The sequence below is a fragment of the Syngnathus typhle genome, linkage group LG22 (genome assembly GCF_033458585.1).
Source record: "Syngnathus typhle isolate RoL2023-S1 ecotype Sweden linkage group LG22, RoL_Styp_1.0, whole genome shotgun sequence".
Taxonomy (NCBI): domain Eukaryota; kingdom Metazoa; phylum Chordata; class Actinopteri; order Syngnathiformes; family Syngnathidae; genus Syngnathus; species Syngnathus typhle.
Window position 1 is genome coordinate 7,555,999 of NC_083759.1, and position 16,309 is coordinate 7,572,307.

Sequence of the window (16,309 nt, forward strand, 5' to 3'; positions counted from 1 at the left end):
GCCAACGCAACTGGGTTGATTCACCTGCTGAAGTTGAGGAAGTGCACATGACGTGTGTAGAGGAAGGGCTGAGGGATATTACTGATGTTCTTCATAAGATCCACCTGAAGATAAAAAGAAAACATGAGCTTTTTTCTTCTTCCCTCCGTCGTGAATGAAAGAACCTCCTGAGGGCTTTCAAGGTCTGCACGGAGCACGCGCTGGCGGCAGCCAAAGCAAACGTGAAATATGACAGTGATGTCATAGGCTGCGCAAATGCCAACTGGAGGTTATGCAATCCGACATATTATTCACAAAAGACGTTTGCCGTACATTTTTCGGTTAGCTCCTTCACACGTGTACGCTGAGAAAGAGTTGTTCCTCACCTAGCCCGCCGCGGTAGCTAGTCACTACTTTTAGCTACATACACAAGAATTATTGCTCATTAGTTTAAATGTCCTCGTTGCACCGCTCACCGTTTTTTCCCCCCAAATGCAGCCAATTCCGGCTTTTATGGCGGTCACATTGGCGCAAAAAGCTAATATTCCGTCGTTCCCACCTGAATGGGTCTTCTTACTGGGGAGCCTTTCAGTGAAGGGCAGCGTTTATCTGCCCCCGGCCTTTTGAATGGGTGGCTCTTATAAACCGGCAGTTATGTCATAGCGGCGGCAATATGTATATTTGTTTATGTACACAAGGCTCTTAATCTTGGGCCTCAGTCAGCTTTGGGCATACTCCCGCTCAGTACATTTCCACTTGCTCCGCTTTGGGGAATCGTGCCTCGCATTTATTAAAAGCTAGAGCAAGTATAGAATCCCGAAATCCCATCTGTATAGACTCCATAGTGAGTCCAGACCAATTAGCCCAATGTTAACCCCTGATGACCCCCCCCCGTAAAGTGCAAAACTCATTTTCCTGGTGTATGTGTAGACCCTAAGCACATTTGGCAGGGAGTGTGCGTGTTTTCTGACCTAACCCAAAAGACCGGCGAGACTGCCTCTCATTCACAGAGCTGGGCCACTAGAGGGAAAATGTGGAGAGATTCCAAGCATACCTGCAACCCCCGCCCCTCCGTTCTTCCTGCGCCCCGTGGCGTCCTCGCAGGACTCAAGAAGGGAGGGGGGGGGGGGGGGGGGCTGTGCGGGGGTCTTATGCCACAGTAAGGTTGCATTTGGTTTTCATACAGCATGACTCGGGCGGTTTGATTTGTTTGGTAACTCAATTTAGTCGCACGGGGAATGCTAAGAAGAACTCTGGGTTGGTAAAATGTAATTTTTGTGGAGCATTTTTTTGTGGGGGTCTCTTTACATGTGTGTAAAAGCCAGCAATAAATAGCCTGGAAAATTACCACGATGATTCACCTGCTCGTGTTTGGTGAGCCGCGTTTTATTGTGAATGTCGGATGAGATCAAGTTGAAGCGATGCTTCTCGGCCAGTAAACGCAGGAGGATGACGACTGTGCGGCTGCCGCATTTTCCCACGCGGTTGTACACTACCTGACTTGGGAACGGGAGGACCTGGGAACACAAATAAAATAAACTTGAAAATAAATAAATAAATAAACAATAAAAATTGAAGTTAGTGACGCCGATCATGACACGCCAGTTAAGCCGGCTCATTGAGTCAACAACATGACAACAAAATGAAAATAATTGAAGACAAGTGTCAGCCAAGCACAAAAATATTTGGAAAAACAATGCACATTTCGGTCAATGATACTCCTTGTTGCAGCAAATGTAACAGTGAGAGTAACAAAGTTTGACAGGAAGTGAGTCACGGATTAGGAAGAGATAAACAATTCCATTAAAGAAAAAGATGAGGAAATAACTTGATAAGTATCTACAAAAAAGTTTTGATGCAGTACTTAAAAGCATGTTTCCCTTTATCTCCTTTTCCCGATGGGAAGAAAATCCAGGGAGTGATGAATTTTTGTTAACATTCCCAGTCTGGAATTGTAATAATGTTATCCTAAGGGAGGTGTGGGGGAGGTGTGTGTGTTTGTGTGTGTGTGTGTGTTGGGGGGCTGGGGGTCCATGTGTCAGCCCATTCAGAACCAATTCTGACTTTTTCCACCAATCACAGATAAAATGTTGGTCTCAGAACTGCGAACAAGTTCCGAACGGATGGTGGGGAGCCCGCGAAAGCAACAGCGAGGCGAGCCACACTTCTTGTTGGTCGTTTAGACTACCAAAACAAAATTGTCTCCATGTGCCAACAAGGTGTGAATGTGCACATGCCAAAAAGAAAAAAAAAGAAAAAGTGATTCGTCGATTGTCGCGTCGGTCAGCACTTGGACTAGTTCAAGCACGTTTTGACAAGCGTGGCGCTTTGCTTACAACTTGTTGCGACAAAGTAAAGACATTCTTCTTCTTTCTATATTTACCATCATCAACTTCCAGACAGTTAGTGGCGAATGCTACATCCACCCCAGGGTATTTTGTCAACGCCCGGCCCAAATGAGTTTTTCTTTGCATTGCAATCTGTGCGTGACAATGCATGCGCAAATGTGTAGGGGATTCGAGTAAATGTGGCCAATGATTATAACCTTCATATGACAGTTTAGAGTGTTTGGAAAAACCGTGCAACGCTCGGAATAACATCTTTACACATAACCTGGCATGACAAGAATGCGCCCCAGCTTTGGTTTGTACACGTGTTTGAAAATATGACTAAAGTAGATGCTACAAAAAAAAAAAAAGATAGTCTGGTTATGATCAAGTTTGGTCTTTTCTGACTTTGTCCGTTTGTCTGGAACAGGCAGTTCAAATTCGGGAGCAACAATTTCAAGAGGGCCATCACATGGCATCATTTAAAATAAACATCCAGTAATTTTTTGCGGTGACAAAGAGCAAAAAAAGAAGAAAATAGTTATGACACACTTATTAAGTTCGTGCAGTAATGTGTCAGATGTTGGATATGCCAATCACAGCTTGTCCAAGCCATTAAATGGAAATCCATAAAAGACACTTGAATGGACAGCGACCTGTCACAGCTGCTTAAACAAAATTTTCCACATACGGGAGATGAGCCAAGTTCATATCTGAAAGTGGGTCAAAATGTGTGCGGCTAAGAAAGGTGCTGAGAAGAGTTCAAGTTGAGGAAATGGCGAGCGTGTGTGTCAGAGCTCCAGGCAGGGTGGAAAACATGTTACGTAACACCTTTTTTTTTTTTTAGTTTCTCAATCAGCTTCCTGGAAGTGTGCGGCGGAGTACTGACTTTCATTTTCTTGGGTTGTGCAAAAACATTGCAGAACAATCAGCATCATTAATATTCAGTCGGGAAATTGATCTTTTTCTTGGCTGTTGTTTTGAATTTGAAACTGTCTAACGAGACATGGTTTTGTTTCAATCAGTCGCTCTAATCCAGGGGTGGGCAAACTTTTTGACTCGCGGGCCAAACTGGGTTCTAAATTTGGACCGGAGGGCCGGACCAGGAGCAGATGGTATAGGCGTTGTGTGAAGTCATATAAGCGACCTGTAAAGGTCATTGCATAGAAGATCTTGGCCTTTAGTAGGTAGTAAAGCATGGATATTCCAAACAAGTTTTTTGAAAACAAATGCATTTATTAACAGCATTAAAAAAAATAATAATTCACTAAAAAACTGCTATCAGTGATTCTCATAAAACACGACACTGTTATTATGAATAACAATCTCCATCACTTCAGTGCCTGCAGGTCAGATTAATGAAAAATGTTTATCTTATGGGATCACATCAAACGGCAAACATACTGACCAAATATATCATCTTGAAAAATCGGTGAAAGCATACATCCAAATAAAGTAATCAAAACAGCAACACGGTGAGGGGTATCTGAAAATCAGAGCAGAGTTTTAACTCGCAAACACCTGGTAACAGAGGTGAGGAAACGGGAAACACTTGCTTAAAGTAAGCCTTAAGAACTTTACAGGTTAAGATTAGTCGCAAATAGGTGGTGCATCAATGTCCTTGAGCATCCTGCATTGTTTGAAAATGAGAATGGTCGCTAGTTTCAATCCCTGCTATGTGTACAAATCATATTCAAAATGCATTTTTTTACAATAAACTTGAGAGCCTCCCGTTCATTTTCAGTGGGAACAGTGTTGTTGGTGTCCCTTTTTTGCTAGTGCGTCATAGTCTGGAGTAAAATTTGTTGTGGCAATTCTTAGGCGAGATCCGAGGTGTTGGTCCGTTTACCTTGATCTGTGACGGGTTGATGTTGATGTGGCTGAACGTCACGTCGCGTACGTCGAGCCAAATTGGCCACTCTTTTTTAAACACTCGGCACTCACTTCTTTTTTTCGGGCCACTCATTTTAATGGAAGGATTCCAGGGGAAGGTTTGTGGGTGGCTTTAGCGCAAAACTGCATCTGAAAGCTCAGTGCGCGAATTATAAGAACGCTGTCGTCAAAGCCCACGCTCTAAATTCGGGACTGATACGAATAGAGCGAGAGTGCGCCAAGTCCGTACTACTGAGTACGTACACGCACTTGTGAGTGTGCACCAAGCTTTCTGACACGGCTTCCGGTAGTAAATGCGCAGGCGAGCGCTTCGCTATCTACTGGGAAAACGCAGTCATTGCAGGCAAAATGACCAAAAAAAAAAAAGTTTAATAATACAATTTGTTCAGGGTTGGCGGGCCGGATTAAACGGTCCCGTGGGCCGGATGTGGCCCGCGGGCCGTAGTTTGCCCACCCCTGCTCTAATCACTTGGAGGGAGGGGGGGGGACTTACTCTTGGAGCAGGAGGTCCGTGGTCATCCTCGTACGTAGATGACCCTGCAAAAGAACAGAAGTGGACTCCATCAATTCTAGTTAGCAACAAGGCCCGTGCTAATGCTATTTTTTTTCACTGTCCAAAAAACATGCATAGCAACATGCTTTTATGAATGTTATAAAAACCTTTTTATTGGACAGCTACACTGCATTTCATTCTATCCTCCCAACAGGAGCGACATGTACAGTTAACCTGCACAAAGATGCTCAATGTGGGAACAATTGAGCTCATTCAAGGCTTTTTCATCGCTGCTTCTAAAAGGAGGCGCTAACTTCAGACAGCCGCCTTTTCTTGCGGCCACAAACAACACACGCTTTCCCTCTTCCCTGACATCCAGGTGGTGCGGCCCCGCAACGAGGGAGCCAAGTAGCGAGGGAGACAAATTGGCGAGCGAGCAAGAGAATAAAAGCTGCGAGGAAAGGAAATATTACATAAGAGAACAATGTTGCGCTTCTGAAATGAGATACAAATAAATACGCACAGCCAAGGTTTTCCCATTTGGCTCTTAATGCGAGTGACCTGTGGCATATGCTACAATTAAATAAATAAATAAATAAATAAATAAATAAATAAATAAAGAAAGAAAGAAAGAAAGAAAGAAAGAAAGAAAGAAAGAAAGAAAGAAAGAAAGAAAGAAAGAAAGAAAGAAAGAAAGAAAGAAAGAAAGAAAGAAAGAAAGAAAGAAAGAAAGAAAGAAAGAAAGAAAGAAAGAAAGAAAGAAAGAAAGAAAGAAAGAAAGAAAGAAAGAAAGAAAGAAAGAAAGAAAGAAAGAAAGAAAGAAAGAAAGAAAGAAAGAAAGAAAGAAAGAAAGAAAGAAAGAAAGAAAGAAAGAAGCACAAAAAACTAAATAAAACATTTTGTTTTTCCATAAAGTGAGACAATTTACATCAGATGCCCGATTAAAACAATTCAAACTTGGTCTCTTCTTAAATGAAATGAAGATGACTAGAGCACTCAGTCATCTGGTTCCACCTCGCTTTGACCCCGCGGGGGGAGGAATTAAAAAATCCCGAGTTCACCAAAGGCCTCCGAACTTACGAGTAATGCTGCGACAAGGCCTGATGGCGTTAACACGATTGATCCCCCCGCTGGGTTATCATCCGTGATAATAACGCAGCCAGCTGATTAAAATTCTTGCCCGCAACTAATGAAGACAGAGTCAGCCTCTTAGTATCTTTTTAACAAGGGGAAACAAGTCAAACGTGTTTTTGTGTGTGTGTGTGTGTGTGTGTGTGTGTGTGTGCGTGTGTGAGAGTCAGAAAGTGACTAATGGCCGAGCTAAGTGGAATGCGGCAGCGCTTCGGCATGTAGCTAAATGCCTAATTGGATTATTGGGTCACAAGATTTATGGCTTTGCTGCTGGCCTGTAGCTACGCGGCCCCAATAAGTATCTCTATCAATATGGCCGCAAAACCACTACAGCTCATCAAAAAGTCTCCACAGTTTCCAATAACTATATTTTCCTCAAGAATGTTTAATTCCCAATCGTACTGCGGAAACAGCCAATCACAACCCAGAATGAGACGCTACGCTCGAGAACCATAAACGTCAATGAGAGTAGGCGAGGCCACTGAGGAAGTCGCAGTGCCGCTTGATGATGAAGCCAAAGGGGACTCGGAATGTCACCAGACTGCTGGCTTAGAATGTTCCGCTTATGTAAAAGCAGATTACAGGTTCTTCAGCAAGTGTCAAGACCAGACCTTCTCATCTTTCACCACACACTGCTGTCTGGAGGGTGTGCGCACTCCCCGTTTAGACAGTTAGCAAGATCTTTTCCTGATTTTTGAGAGCTATTTTTAGAAAGAAAATGACAGCTTCATGCTCCAATGATGTCCCGGAGTACAGCCACCAACCAGGAACCAACAATCATCAAAGTATAGTATTTAGTGAAAGCAAGTATTGAAGTATTAAAATGGACAACTTAACCTAACTCAAAATAAACACACACTAGCACAGCATACTAGCTTTACACATTACTACGCCAATGACAGCAAAAAAATACGTACTCATAACAACGGCAGCGGGTTTAAAAGTCAGCAAAATAATAATAAAATAGAAATCCCTGATCAAATCGGGAGCCAAAAAGTCCAAGGCCAGCTGCAAGTGAGTCAAAATAAGCTGTAATATTCAAACTGACCAGAGAGTTGTAAAGCAAAAAGCTTGCCAACAATGAACTAATTTGTATGCTCATTTAAAAGATGAGTACATTTATTTTCAATTAATTTCACTTGGAAAAAGAAAATCTTCAAACTACACTGTACTAAATTCATATGTACTGTCTAGCTTTTAAACTTAGAAACACGGACCTGCTTTTACTAAACATTTGGGCCACAATTGACACCATGTACTACAAACACAGTACGTACTTATATACAGGCGCTTAAATACATACGTGTCACCACCCCGCCCTTTGATTAGGTGTGTTGGAGAAGCGGCCCCAAAGCTCCACCACCTCCCTAATTATAGGAGGGTCACGGTCTTGGCTAGTCATGTCAATGGAAATTAAAGTCCAATATAAATAAAACAAGCCGCGCCGTCGCTTTGTTTTTGCAGGTGCTCCAGACCGCAATGCAGAGGTCGGACGACCAAAATTTAGGTTGGGGACATGGACGGAACCACCGAAACTGACCACCGAGCAGAGCTGGAAAATCCAATGGAAATTTTAAAATACAATTTGTTTGTGGAATGAAGACCTTCAAGGCCTGACTATCCTAATTTACTGTTCATTGACATCAACATGATTTCTGGGTTGAGTCACAAGCAGACAACCATTCACGCCTACGGACGGCTAACAACCGACTCTCGTAAACGTTCCATTTGCGTTCGGACCAACGGTGGGGAAAAAATCGTTTTCGCTCAGACGATTTGATTCCTCCGAATTCAAAGCGGTAGCCAAGTCATGCAGAGAGGATAAAAGCAAGTGAGGTGTGAGGGAAGCACACAATGATTGAGCCCAAAACTTGCTACTCACTGTGTTGTGCCATTACACCAAGATCTAACAAAAATGTAGTTTCGTCCCATTCCTTTTTTAATTGAATCCCTTGGAAGAAGTTGTTTACCAGATGAAGCGGTTTTCCTGCTGAGTCACAAGCAACAAAATAAAAGTTGAGGGCCATTTTTAGACTCTTGGCTCTGTTGGGGGGGGGGGATTGGATCCCCCCCTTCGTTGGTCATGTGACACAAGTCCGAGACCCACCAAAAAAAAAGGAAGAAAAATTTATCAAAATGGATATGGGAGCTGACGTCAGCGCAAGATTAATTGCTGGCAGCTTCCTCGGTGGCTTGACATTCCTTGCGGGGAAAAGAAACACTCAATGATTCCACTTGAACAAGGGAGACACACACACATTCAATTAGAGCACTAAATAAGACATCCTCTCTATTCATTTGCATTTGAAATGTCACTTGGAGTAGCAGTAAAAATTAGGAACGGTCTTAAATCACATTAAGCAGTGGCTTCAATCCTTACTAGCATCTCAATTGCTAAGCATGTAGGCTACATTAGCAAACACAAAGGCGAATACAATAAAAAGCTTAAATCAAGACACCACTTCAAATTATATTATTGTCTCTCTGATTTTGTTATTATTGGTACACACTTGTGTAAAATTAACACTGACAAGCTGAGATAACCCACGTTTGGTGCTGCTGTTTTGGTTAGCAAATGAGTTCTACTGATGTCTAAGCAAATCCTGTATTTTTGTGCCTGCAGCCACAACGATGGAAGACACAAAGGGGAAAAAAGGGTAAGACAAAGGGGGAAAAATATGCGCGGCCAGATGATGAAAATGGCAGAGGACAAAGGAGCAATGCGACACATTGCAATCATGGAATGCAATGACGGCATTGCAACTTGGAAGAGGGGGGGAAAAAGGTTGTAGTAGTGCTGCGGAATGGAGCATGCACACATGTGGCTTCCTTTTTGATATCTAGTCTAATTTGTTGGCTTTTGCGAGGTAGGATGAATCAAAGTTACAGGAGAACAGCCTAATAAAGTCACGTTGATCTCATGAGATGTCTGGGTGCTAAATAGACAGATGTACTGTATCATAAGTTTAAAGAAAAAAAAGGGACTCTGCATTCAGCTAGTGCGCAGTAGCCAACTCATCTGCATGTCTTTGCTATAAATTCACGACTTCAAGATTGTCTGTAATTTTTGGTAAGAAAAGAATTGGCATCACTAAGCAAAACAAAAAAAACATGTCTTGGTGCACGTGTGTCAGCACTCCGCTAATTACATGGCGTGTGGTGGCGCAGGCCTGGCTTTATCCGCTGTAGAAATTCTCGTTTGATGGAAAGGTTCAACCGAAGCCACGCCCTCGTTTTGGCTTTGCTTCAGGACAAAAGATGATCGAGTGAATTTTGGACTGTCGGAACATATCAAGGACAGATAACAGGAGCCCGCGGGATGTACCCGTGAACACGTGTGTGCGTTTTGAGCAGAAGCACCTCGTAACCCCAATGACATCATCGGAAAACCTGCCGAAAGAGGTCCACGTTCGCATTTTCCCGCCTCGCTATTTTCCTCATCAGGTGCCAAATAAAGTGCCTGTGCCATATGTGAAGCACATGTCAGCAAAGGGGGGGGCACTTTTTTGGGTGGGGGCATCCGAGCGCTAACGTCAAGGCCGAAACGATCCCTATCAAAGATGTACGGTCATCCGAGAGCACAAAAAAGCAACATCCCCAAAACAAAACAACAGATGGCGGCTCTCACTTCCAAGAACAGTAAAGTCGTATTTATAGATGAAGCCTTTAAAGGAGGTTTACGGATGGTCAAAGTGGACGCTACGGTTTCAAACATCCATCTGAAGAAAAGGCTCAGGTGGCCGTCGACAAACAAAAACGCCATCTCTGTTTTTGTAGCAACGCACTTACAAACAATGCACGTGACTGCGTCATATTATTCAAAGAATGAAGCTCAGAAAGGACAAAAAGGGAATAAAAGAAGAAAAACAACTAACCAACATCACGCCGAGCCAGACATCTGTGCCGCCTCACACAATGTACAGCACACAAATTACGGAGCGTGAAATGACAAAGTGGTCTTGAAAATAAATCCTTCTCACTTCGTTTTCCAGCCTAAAAAAAAGAACAGCGCTTCTTTTTTGGAGCCTACGTTTTCACACCAGCCGCCGGTCTCACTCAATCTTTCAGTAATTCAGACGTTTTGCGAAGCCTAATTTGAGGACGCCATGCCAGACCGCATGTATGAGCCAAGAAATATGAGTCTGTGGAGGGTCATGAGGAAGCTACACTCAGTGACGCGTTAAAAGCGCTTGCAGAACCCAACTGGGCTCTGTTCGGGGTCACGGCCCAAGGTGCGAAGTGTTAGGGCAGGGTTGGATGGCGGGCGTCACGCGTGGACACTGACACACTGTGCTGCAAGTCAACTCGTGTGCGAGCCGCGGTTGTGGATTCATACTAATGTAGCGCTAACACATACTAGCACATACTATCAAAACTATTTGACGCTGACCTTCTCTAAGTGAAAATTTGCGACTTAGTGAGTAACTATCTCTGATGGTGATGATCAGAAACCACAATAACAATGGCGACCCGCCATGGCACCCGACATGGCCTTTTGCCTCCCACAACTTTTGATATGGCCTCGACGCTCGTGCGGCTTGCGGCTTTCCTGCACTTTTGGAAAAGTCAGGAAAGCCACGGAATATTTGCAGTGATAATGACCCACCGGGGCCTTGTTCAGAGTGATCCGACAAAGCCTTTATTTAACCGAGCCGGCTGGGAACGCTTCGGCCAAAAAAGCAGCTCAGGGAGAAACTCAATGGAGGGTGATGACTACAAAGTACGACGACTTACTCAAAGGCATTCAAGCTAAGTGGAATTTCTTCCACGTGTAAAACCGAGATGGGCGTTCAATTACGTAGGCAACGACAGCTCGGTGGGCCGCGCTTATGTTTGTTCCAGCTACTCAAAAGCTTGTAAAAGAAAAAAAAGTATGTTGAAGACTAGCAGTGTTCGAGAGCAACTCGTGATCTTTTCATCTAGGAAATGATTGACGTGATTATTCTGAGGATAGAGCGGATCAATGGTGGAAGCTGAGTGGAAGGAGTGACAGCCACACAGCCAAGGTTCAAACGAGTGGAGCGAGGGACTGCCAGGTTGTTCTGGCCCAGACCGACGGAAACACTCCAGAACCATCAAGCCGAGCCAGAGAAATGGCGCGAGGCCTGACTTTAAAAAGCCAAACGTGTTCTAGGATGACCCTTGACTCCTTGTTTACAAAAAGGTTGCTCCTGGAAGCCACTGGGTTTGTTAACTTTGGAATGGCCTTCAAAACCTCTCTTCTGAACATCTGGAAAATGTAGTTTTTTCCAAGCAAAGGAGAAAAACAAGAAAGCCCAGCACGCTTGTTAGCGTCAAACAGAAGGACGGCGAGGGAAGGGAAAACCCATCACCGTCCCGAAGAGTTCCGAAGTGTGACAAGTGATGGGCAGATGAGGATTTTAGCACTCGCCTTTACATGGAAGCGGTTACGACGTGTCAGGGAAATATTTTGCGCTGAACACAAAGCTTGGTTTGAGAAGAAGAGAGAGGAAGCATTTTGAGACGGAGGTGCGAGCTTTGCTTTCCACGGGGGACGTCCACATTCCTTCTGAGGAGTTCAAATATGCTCCTCGCTGACTTCTCTCATAACAATCTATCCCCTGCACTTTCACACCAATGATTGTACGCCGGCAGAATGCTACAGCGATGGACAATACGATTGCCTCATTATTGTCATGAACAAGGTGGCGAGCATTTGCTTGGCCTGCAATCAATCTAAGATGTGCCTTTATTTCCGTACATTTCAATACATTTGAAATAGATGACGGTAGGATGCTATCAGGATGCTAGCTTATAATGCTAGCTGCCAGTCTGACTTTCAGCCTGTCTGGAGCTGCTTTTGGTTAACAAATAAACGTAATGATTTGGATCTTCTGCCACTGGCGTCAAGACATATATGTAAATCAATTTAAAGTAATACTGAGAGAAAATGTTGTCTCACACGTTAGCTTATTATGCTAGTCACCCAAGTTTGTAAGCAAAGGATTGATGCTTGAGGCAACATTCCAATGATTTGATTGACATCTTTTGCCTTTTAAATTCTCTGTGCTAAGATATGTTTCTCCAGTTCAACTCATCTGAACTCACAGTGCATGTATGCTATATAAAAACTTAAAAGCTAGCGTCTCGCGGTTCTACCAACACGGGCGGGGCACGGCGGTTCCATCTGTATATTTAAGGCCGCTATTTTCAAAACCACTACTTATTTCTTAGCGGCAAACTCGGCCAAAATAGAGACGGAACGACAAAGAGGTATGCGCGCTGTGACTGACCACCGTGTAACACGCTTCGAGCGTCCGCACCCTGCACTGTGAGAACACAATTAAGGCAGTAATGAATGCCTTCAGATGTTTGATCCACAAAAAACAAACGGAAAGAACGGAAACGGCGACATGTTGTCGCTCCTGTGCGGCGATAAACGGGAAGAATGTTGAAAAGGCAAACACAGAAAAGTGGCGCTAACATGCGAGAAGGAGCAGCAATTATCGTGTTTCTAATTGAAAGCGAGCTGGATGCACATGAAAGGTCGGAGGAGGCCGTGGAGGCGTACACTCAATTTACATGTAAGCAAACGCGCAATTTTCTCACAAGAAAACGAGTTATCCATGGCTCTGATCTTCTAAATTATGGGCTATCCGTTTCATGCAGACATCCAGTCATGGTACCACCCCGTGGTGGGCCAACCAGCCACCCACCACTTTCACATCTCAGCCAGCTATGATCGGAAACCCTTGAATGCAACACTGCTTTCTAAAAAAATGTTTGGACAGATGTAGGCCAAGCGACAGGACCAGACCATTATTTTATTTCGGGGTGGGGTGAATGTTTGTTGGGTAGTCTGTTTATTAGCTAGCACTCATTCACAAATGTGGGAGACAGTGAAGTGGAGCTAATTGTCCTTGGTTTTGCATTTCAACTTTTAAGCATTCAATCAATCAAACAATTATGGAAAAGCATTTTCCATCAAGGCCCATCAATCCTTCCCGTCTTCAATTAGTGCGCAATTTCCAGTCACAGTCCATTAAGCGCTAATGAATGCATCTGGGCTTTGTCCTTAACTCAAACTATCAATATGCATTCACTCTCTTTTGCCGTGAGGGGAAAGCAAACAGAATGGAGATCTGATTGCATCATTGTTGCTTCTGGAAGATAGCTAGCTGCTTCTCCAGAATGTTGATGCTGGATGCTAGCGCTAATCACAAGATTAGAAATGTTTGTCTACTCAACTGGGGAAAGGCATGAAGCAGGCCAAATGTCTTTTTTGAATTGTTTGCTGAAAATGCTAAATCGCTAATTTATCGATCATTAAAAGCCACAAACGAGCCAACTGGAGGTGTGGCGGAGACTAGAAGGGAGGGGACACTTGTTCTACCCAGCCCGACCGCTGAAAGGTTTTTACGAGGCGTCTGATTGTTTTGGCATTTGGACCGGATGTGACGCCAACTGGGAACCTGTCGCCTCCATGTGGGGAAAATAGAGTCTGGAGTATGATCATGCTGTGGCAGCCTTCTATCTTTTATGACACCTTTGCTAAAGTCTGATAAACTAAAATTGTCACTTACTTGGACTAATTCAGTTAGACCGCTTGTTTTCTTATTATTATTCTGTTTTAATATCCTTTAGCAGGAAGTGGGTGTATGTAGGGTTGTATGGGAAAAAAAGCCACAAAATGCACATTGTGTTAGCATTTAGCTAACGGCAGTTTTATTCCAAGGAGTAACATACCCATCGGTTGTGTTGCATGTTGTTTGGGATGTCTGTTGTTGAGCCAGGAAAAACAAAGATGTGGAGTAAGAGTTGGTTCTTTATTGGCAGGATCTTGGGTTGTTTAATGGCGGCCAGTACACGAGGCACGGTGGCAGATGAAACAACAGTCTCCTTCTCGAGTTCACAAGGTTTTATTCTGTCCAGAAAAGGCCGGAAAGCATCTCCTGACCATTTGGTACCTATGTGTATTGGGCAGTTACCGCCCCTATACGTGTGTGTGTGTGTGTGTGTGTATGCGTGTGTGTGTGCGTGTATGCGTGTGTGTGTGCGTGTATGTGTAGGTGTGTGTGTGTCTACTGTCTGTGCCCATGTGGCCACAAAGTTCTTGGTGCTGTATCCGTGTTGTGATTGAGCAGTTATGTTTATATAAAATAATAATAAGATTTGCCCACATATGAACATGAAAAAGTGTATGAGTTTGTCTAACTTAACAAAATATGTACACGTTGCTGTTTCACCCACTTCAGTTGCTTTCAGTCTTGACTTTATAGTCATTGTAAGTGACTGAAATCTTAAAAGAGTGCCAGCCTGCTCAAGACGGCACAAGCATGGGCCTGTCTGAATGTTGCGAGTGAACATTCAAATGACTCAGACAAGGCTTGGGAGAAAGTGCTTTGGTCAGATTAAACCGAACTTGAGCTATTTGGCATTCATTCCATTCATGTTTGGAGGATGAACAACAACAAGATAAAAAACAGTCATGGGTATGAGGTTCAAATGTTCAGGTAACAAGGATTTCTAACAAAAGACACCACCAAACGCCCAAGAGGTCAACAGTCAAACCCTCCATCCGCTTTCACCCTGAAGTCTGCTACCTTTCTCCCACTGCACGTTGAGTGACATCCTCAAACCGTGGCCTCCCCTCGTTGAACGGAACAAAAAATCCTCTGTTGGACCTTCCCTGCTCTCCTCGGTGAAAGCAAGACGCTATTTTCTGATGCTTACACACACGCACATTCACATTCGCCGACCCCTTCATCTTGGCACGCTGCGGCCAAAAGGAGCCGGCACAAGGTCAATAAATCATCTAATCACTAATTAAAACTGCTGAGGCTTGTCCATCAGAGGTGATGTATGTTTAGCACTCATTAAATCATATTTTCATTTACTGGATACTGATAACACGCTGCAGTCATGTCAGTGGAAAAGTGACACTTGGCTTCCTGTAAATTATTTTGGCACATTAAGGGGAAACAATAGTGAACAAGTGGGCTTGTACACCGCACTTATAGTTGACGGTGTAAAACTGACAGCTGCAGATATAAAAGTGATGGATGTGCACGCACCCACACCAGTGCAAAAGTCTGTTACACAGTAAGTGAATGTTGTAGATACAAATTGTGTAAAAGTGAATGTTTTAGACAGAAAATGTAAAATGTGGTTGTGACCAAACATCAAGTAAAATTGTGTAAATGAGATATATGCACGTGCGCTAGATTATTTATTATTATTATTATTGTGTGAAGGCGAAGGCCTTCACACATATGTTATTCTACACCATTCTCTATTATTATTGTGTGAAGGCGAAGGCCTTCACACATATGTTATTCTACACCATTCTCTATTATTATTGTGTGAAGGCGAAGGCCTTCACACATATGTTATTCTACACCATTCTCTATTATTGTGTGAAGGCGAAGGCCTTCACACATATGTTATTCTACACCATTCTCTATTATTGTGTGAAGGCGAAGGCCTTCACACATTGATATTTGTGTGAAGGCGAAGGCCTTCACACATTGTTATTCTACTTTATTATTATTTTTATTAAACAACTTATTCCTCCCACTTTTTTGACATCCAACTACTCCCACATGCTTCAACCGATTCACCTCGTTCAAACTTTCACACGTTCCAAAAATTCATGGCAAGCTTGCCACTTTTTTTCTCGTTCATAACATTTACCGTTTTTAAGTAATTAGCAAATTTGTGCCTTTTATTTCCCCATTCATTCTTAATGGCAATGTCAACCCGAGCCAGTTTCCTGTAGTGGGTTCGATTCCCACATTGGGCGTCATTATTTATTTTACTCTTTATTCTTCCCGCTTATCATTTTCAACGCTTATCATTTGTAACTAACATTCGCATTCAACATTCATTACATTAAGCAATTTCCACCACTTTAATTACGTATTCGCATTCAACAAACACATTCATTACATTAACCAATTTCAACCACGGCATAGTAAGGGACTCAATTAGCTCGTGGGAAACACAAGTGATTCCAGTACACGAGCATCATTCCCGAGTGGTATCAAAACCCGCGTCAGTTCGATTCCCACGTTGGGCGTCATTATTTATTTTACTCTTTATCCTTTCCCTTATCATTTTCAACGCTTATCATTTGTACCTTTTTTGTAACATTTGTAACATTTCATTTTTAACGCTTATCATTTGTACCTTTTTGTAACATGTATTTGTAACATTTTCCCATTTATTTCACAATTATTTCTTTCCCTTTTCATTCTTCCCTCTCATCATTTTTAACGCTTAACGTTTCTAAATTAACATCTGCCTTCGCCTTCACACGCAATTTCTTCCGAAATTGCAATTCTAGTGTACTTTATTATTAAACAACTTATTCCTCCCACTTTTTTGACATCTAACTACTCCCACATGCTTCAACCGATTCACCTCGTTCAACCTTTCACACGTTCCAAAAATTCATGGCACGCTTGCCAGTATTTTTCGCGTTCATAACATTTACCGTTTTTAAGTAATTAGCAAATTTGTGCCT

The 16,309-nt window shown here is 43.1% G+C and overlaps 1 protein-coding gene across 3 annotated transcripts in view; it reads right to left on the bottom strand.

Annotated features, from left to right (window-relative positions):
• Positions 1–16,309, bottom strand: part of usta (uronyl 2-sulfotransferase a) — a 45,057-nt gene that overhangs the window by 6,299 nt on the left and 22,449 nt on the right. Inside the window, exons 1-4 of one of the 3 annotated variants that reach the window (XM_061269615.1) lie at positions 7,706–7,838; positions 4,693–4,736; positions 1,341–1,496; positions 25–104 (exon numbers count right to left, since the gene is read on the bottom strand). In XM_061269615.1, the coding sequence (XP_061125599.1) occupies positions 25–104; positions 1,341–1,496; positions 4,693–4,736; positions 7,706–7,718 (293 nt within the window). In that variant the 5' untranslated portion in view covers positions 7,719–7,838. Of the gene's footprint in view, positions 1–24; positions 105–1,340; positions 1,497–4,692; positions 4,737–7,705; positions 7,839–16,309 lie in introns of those variants that run through there. The other 2 variants (XM_061269616.1, XM_061269614.1) reach the window with 2 other exon arrangements.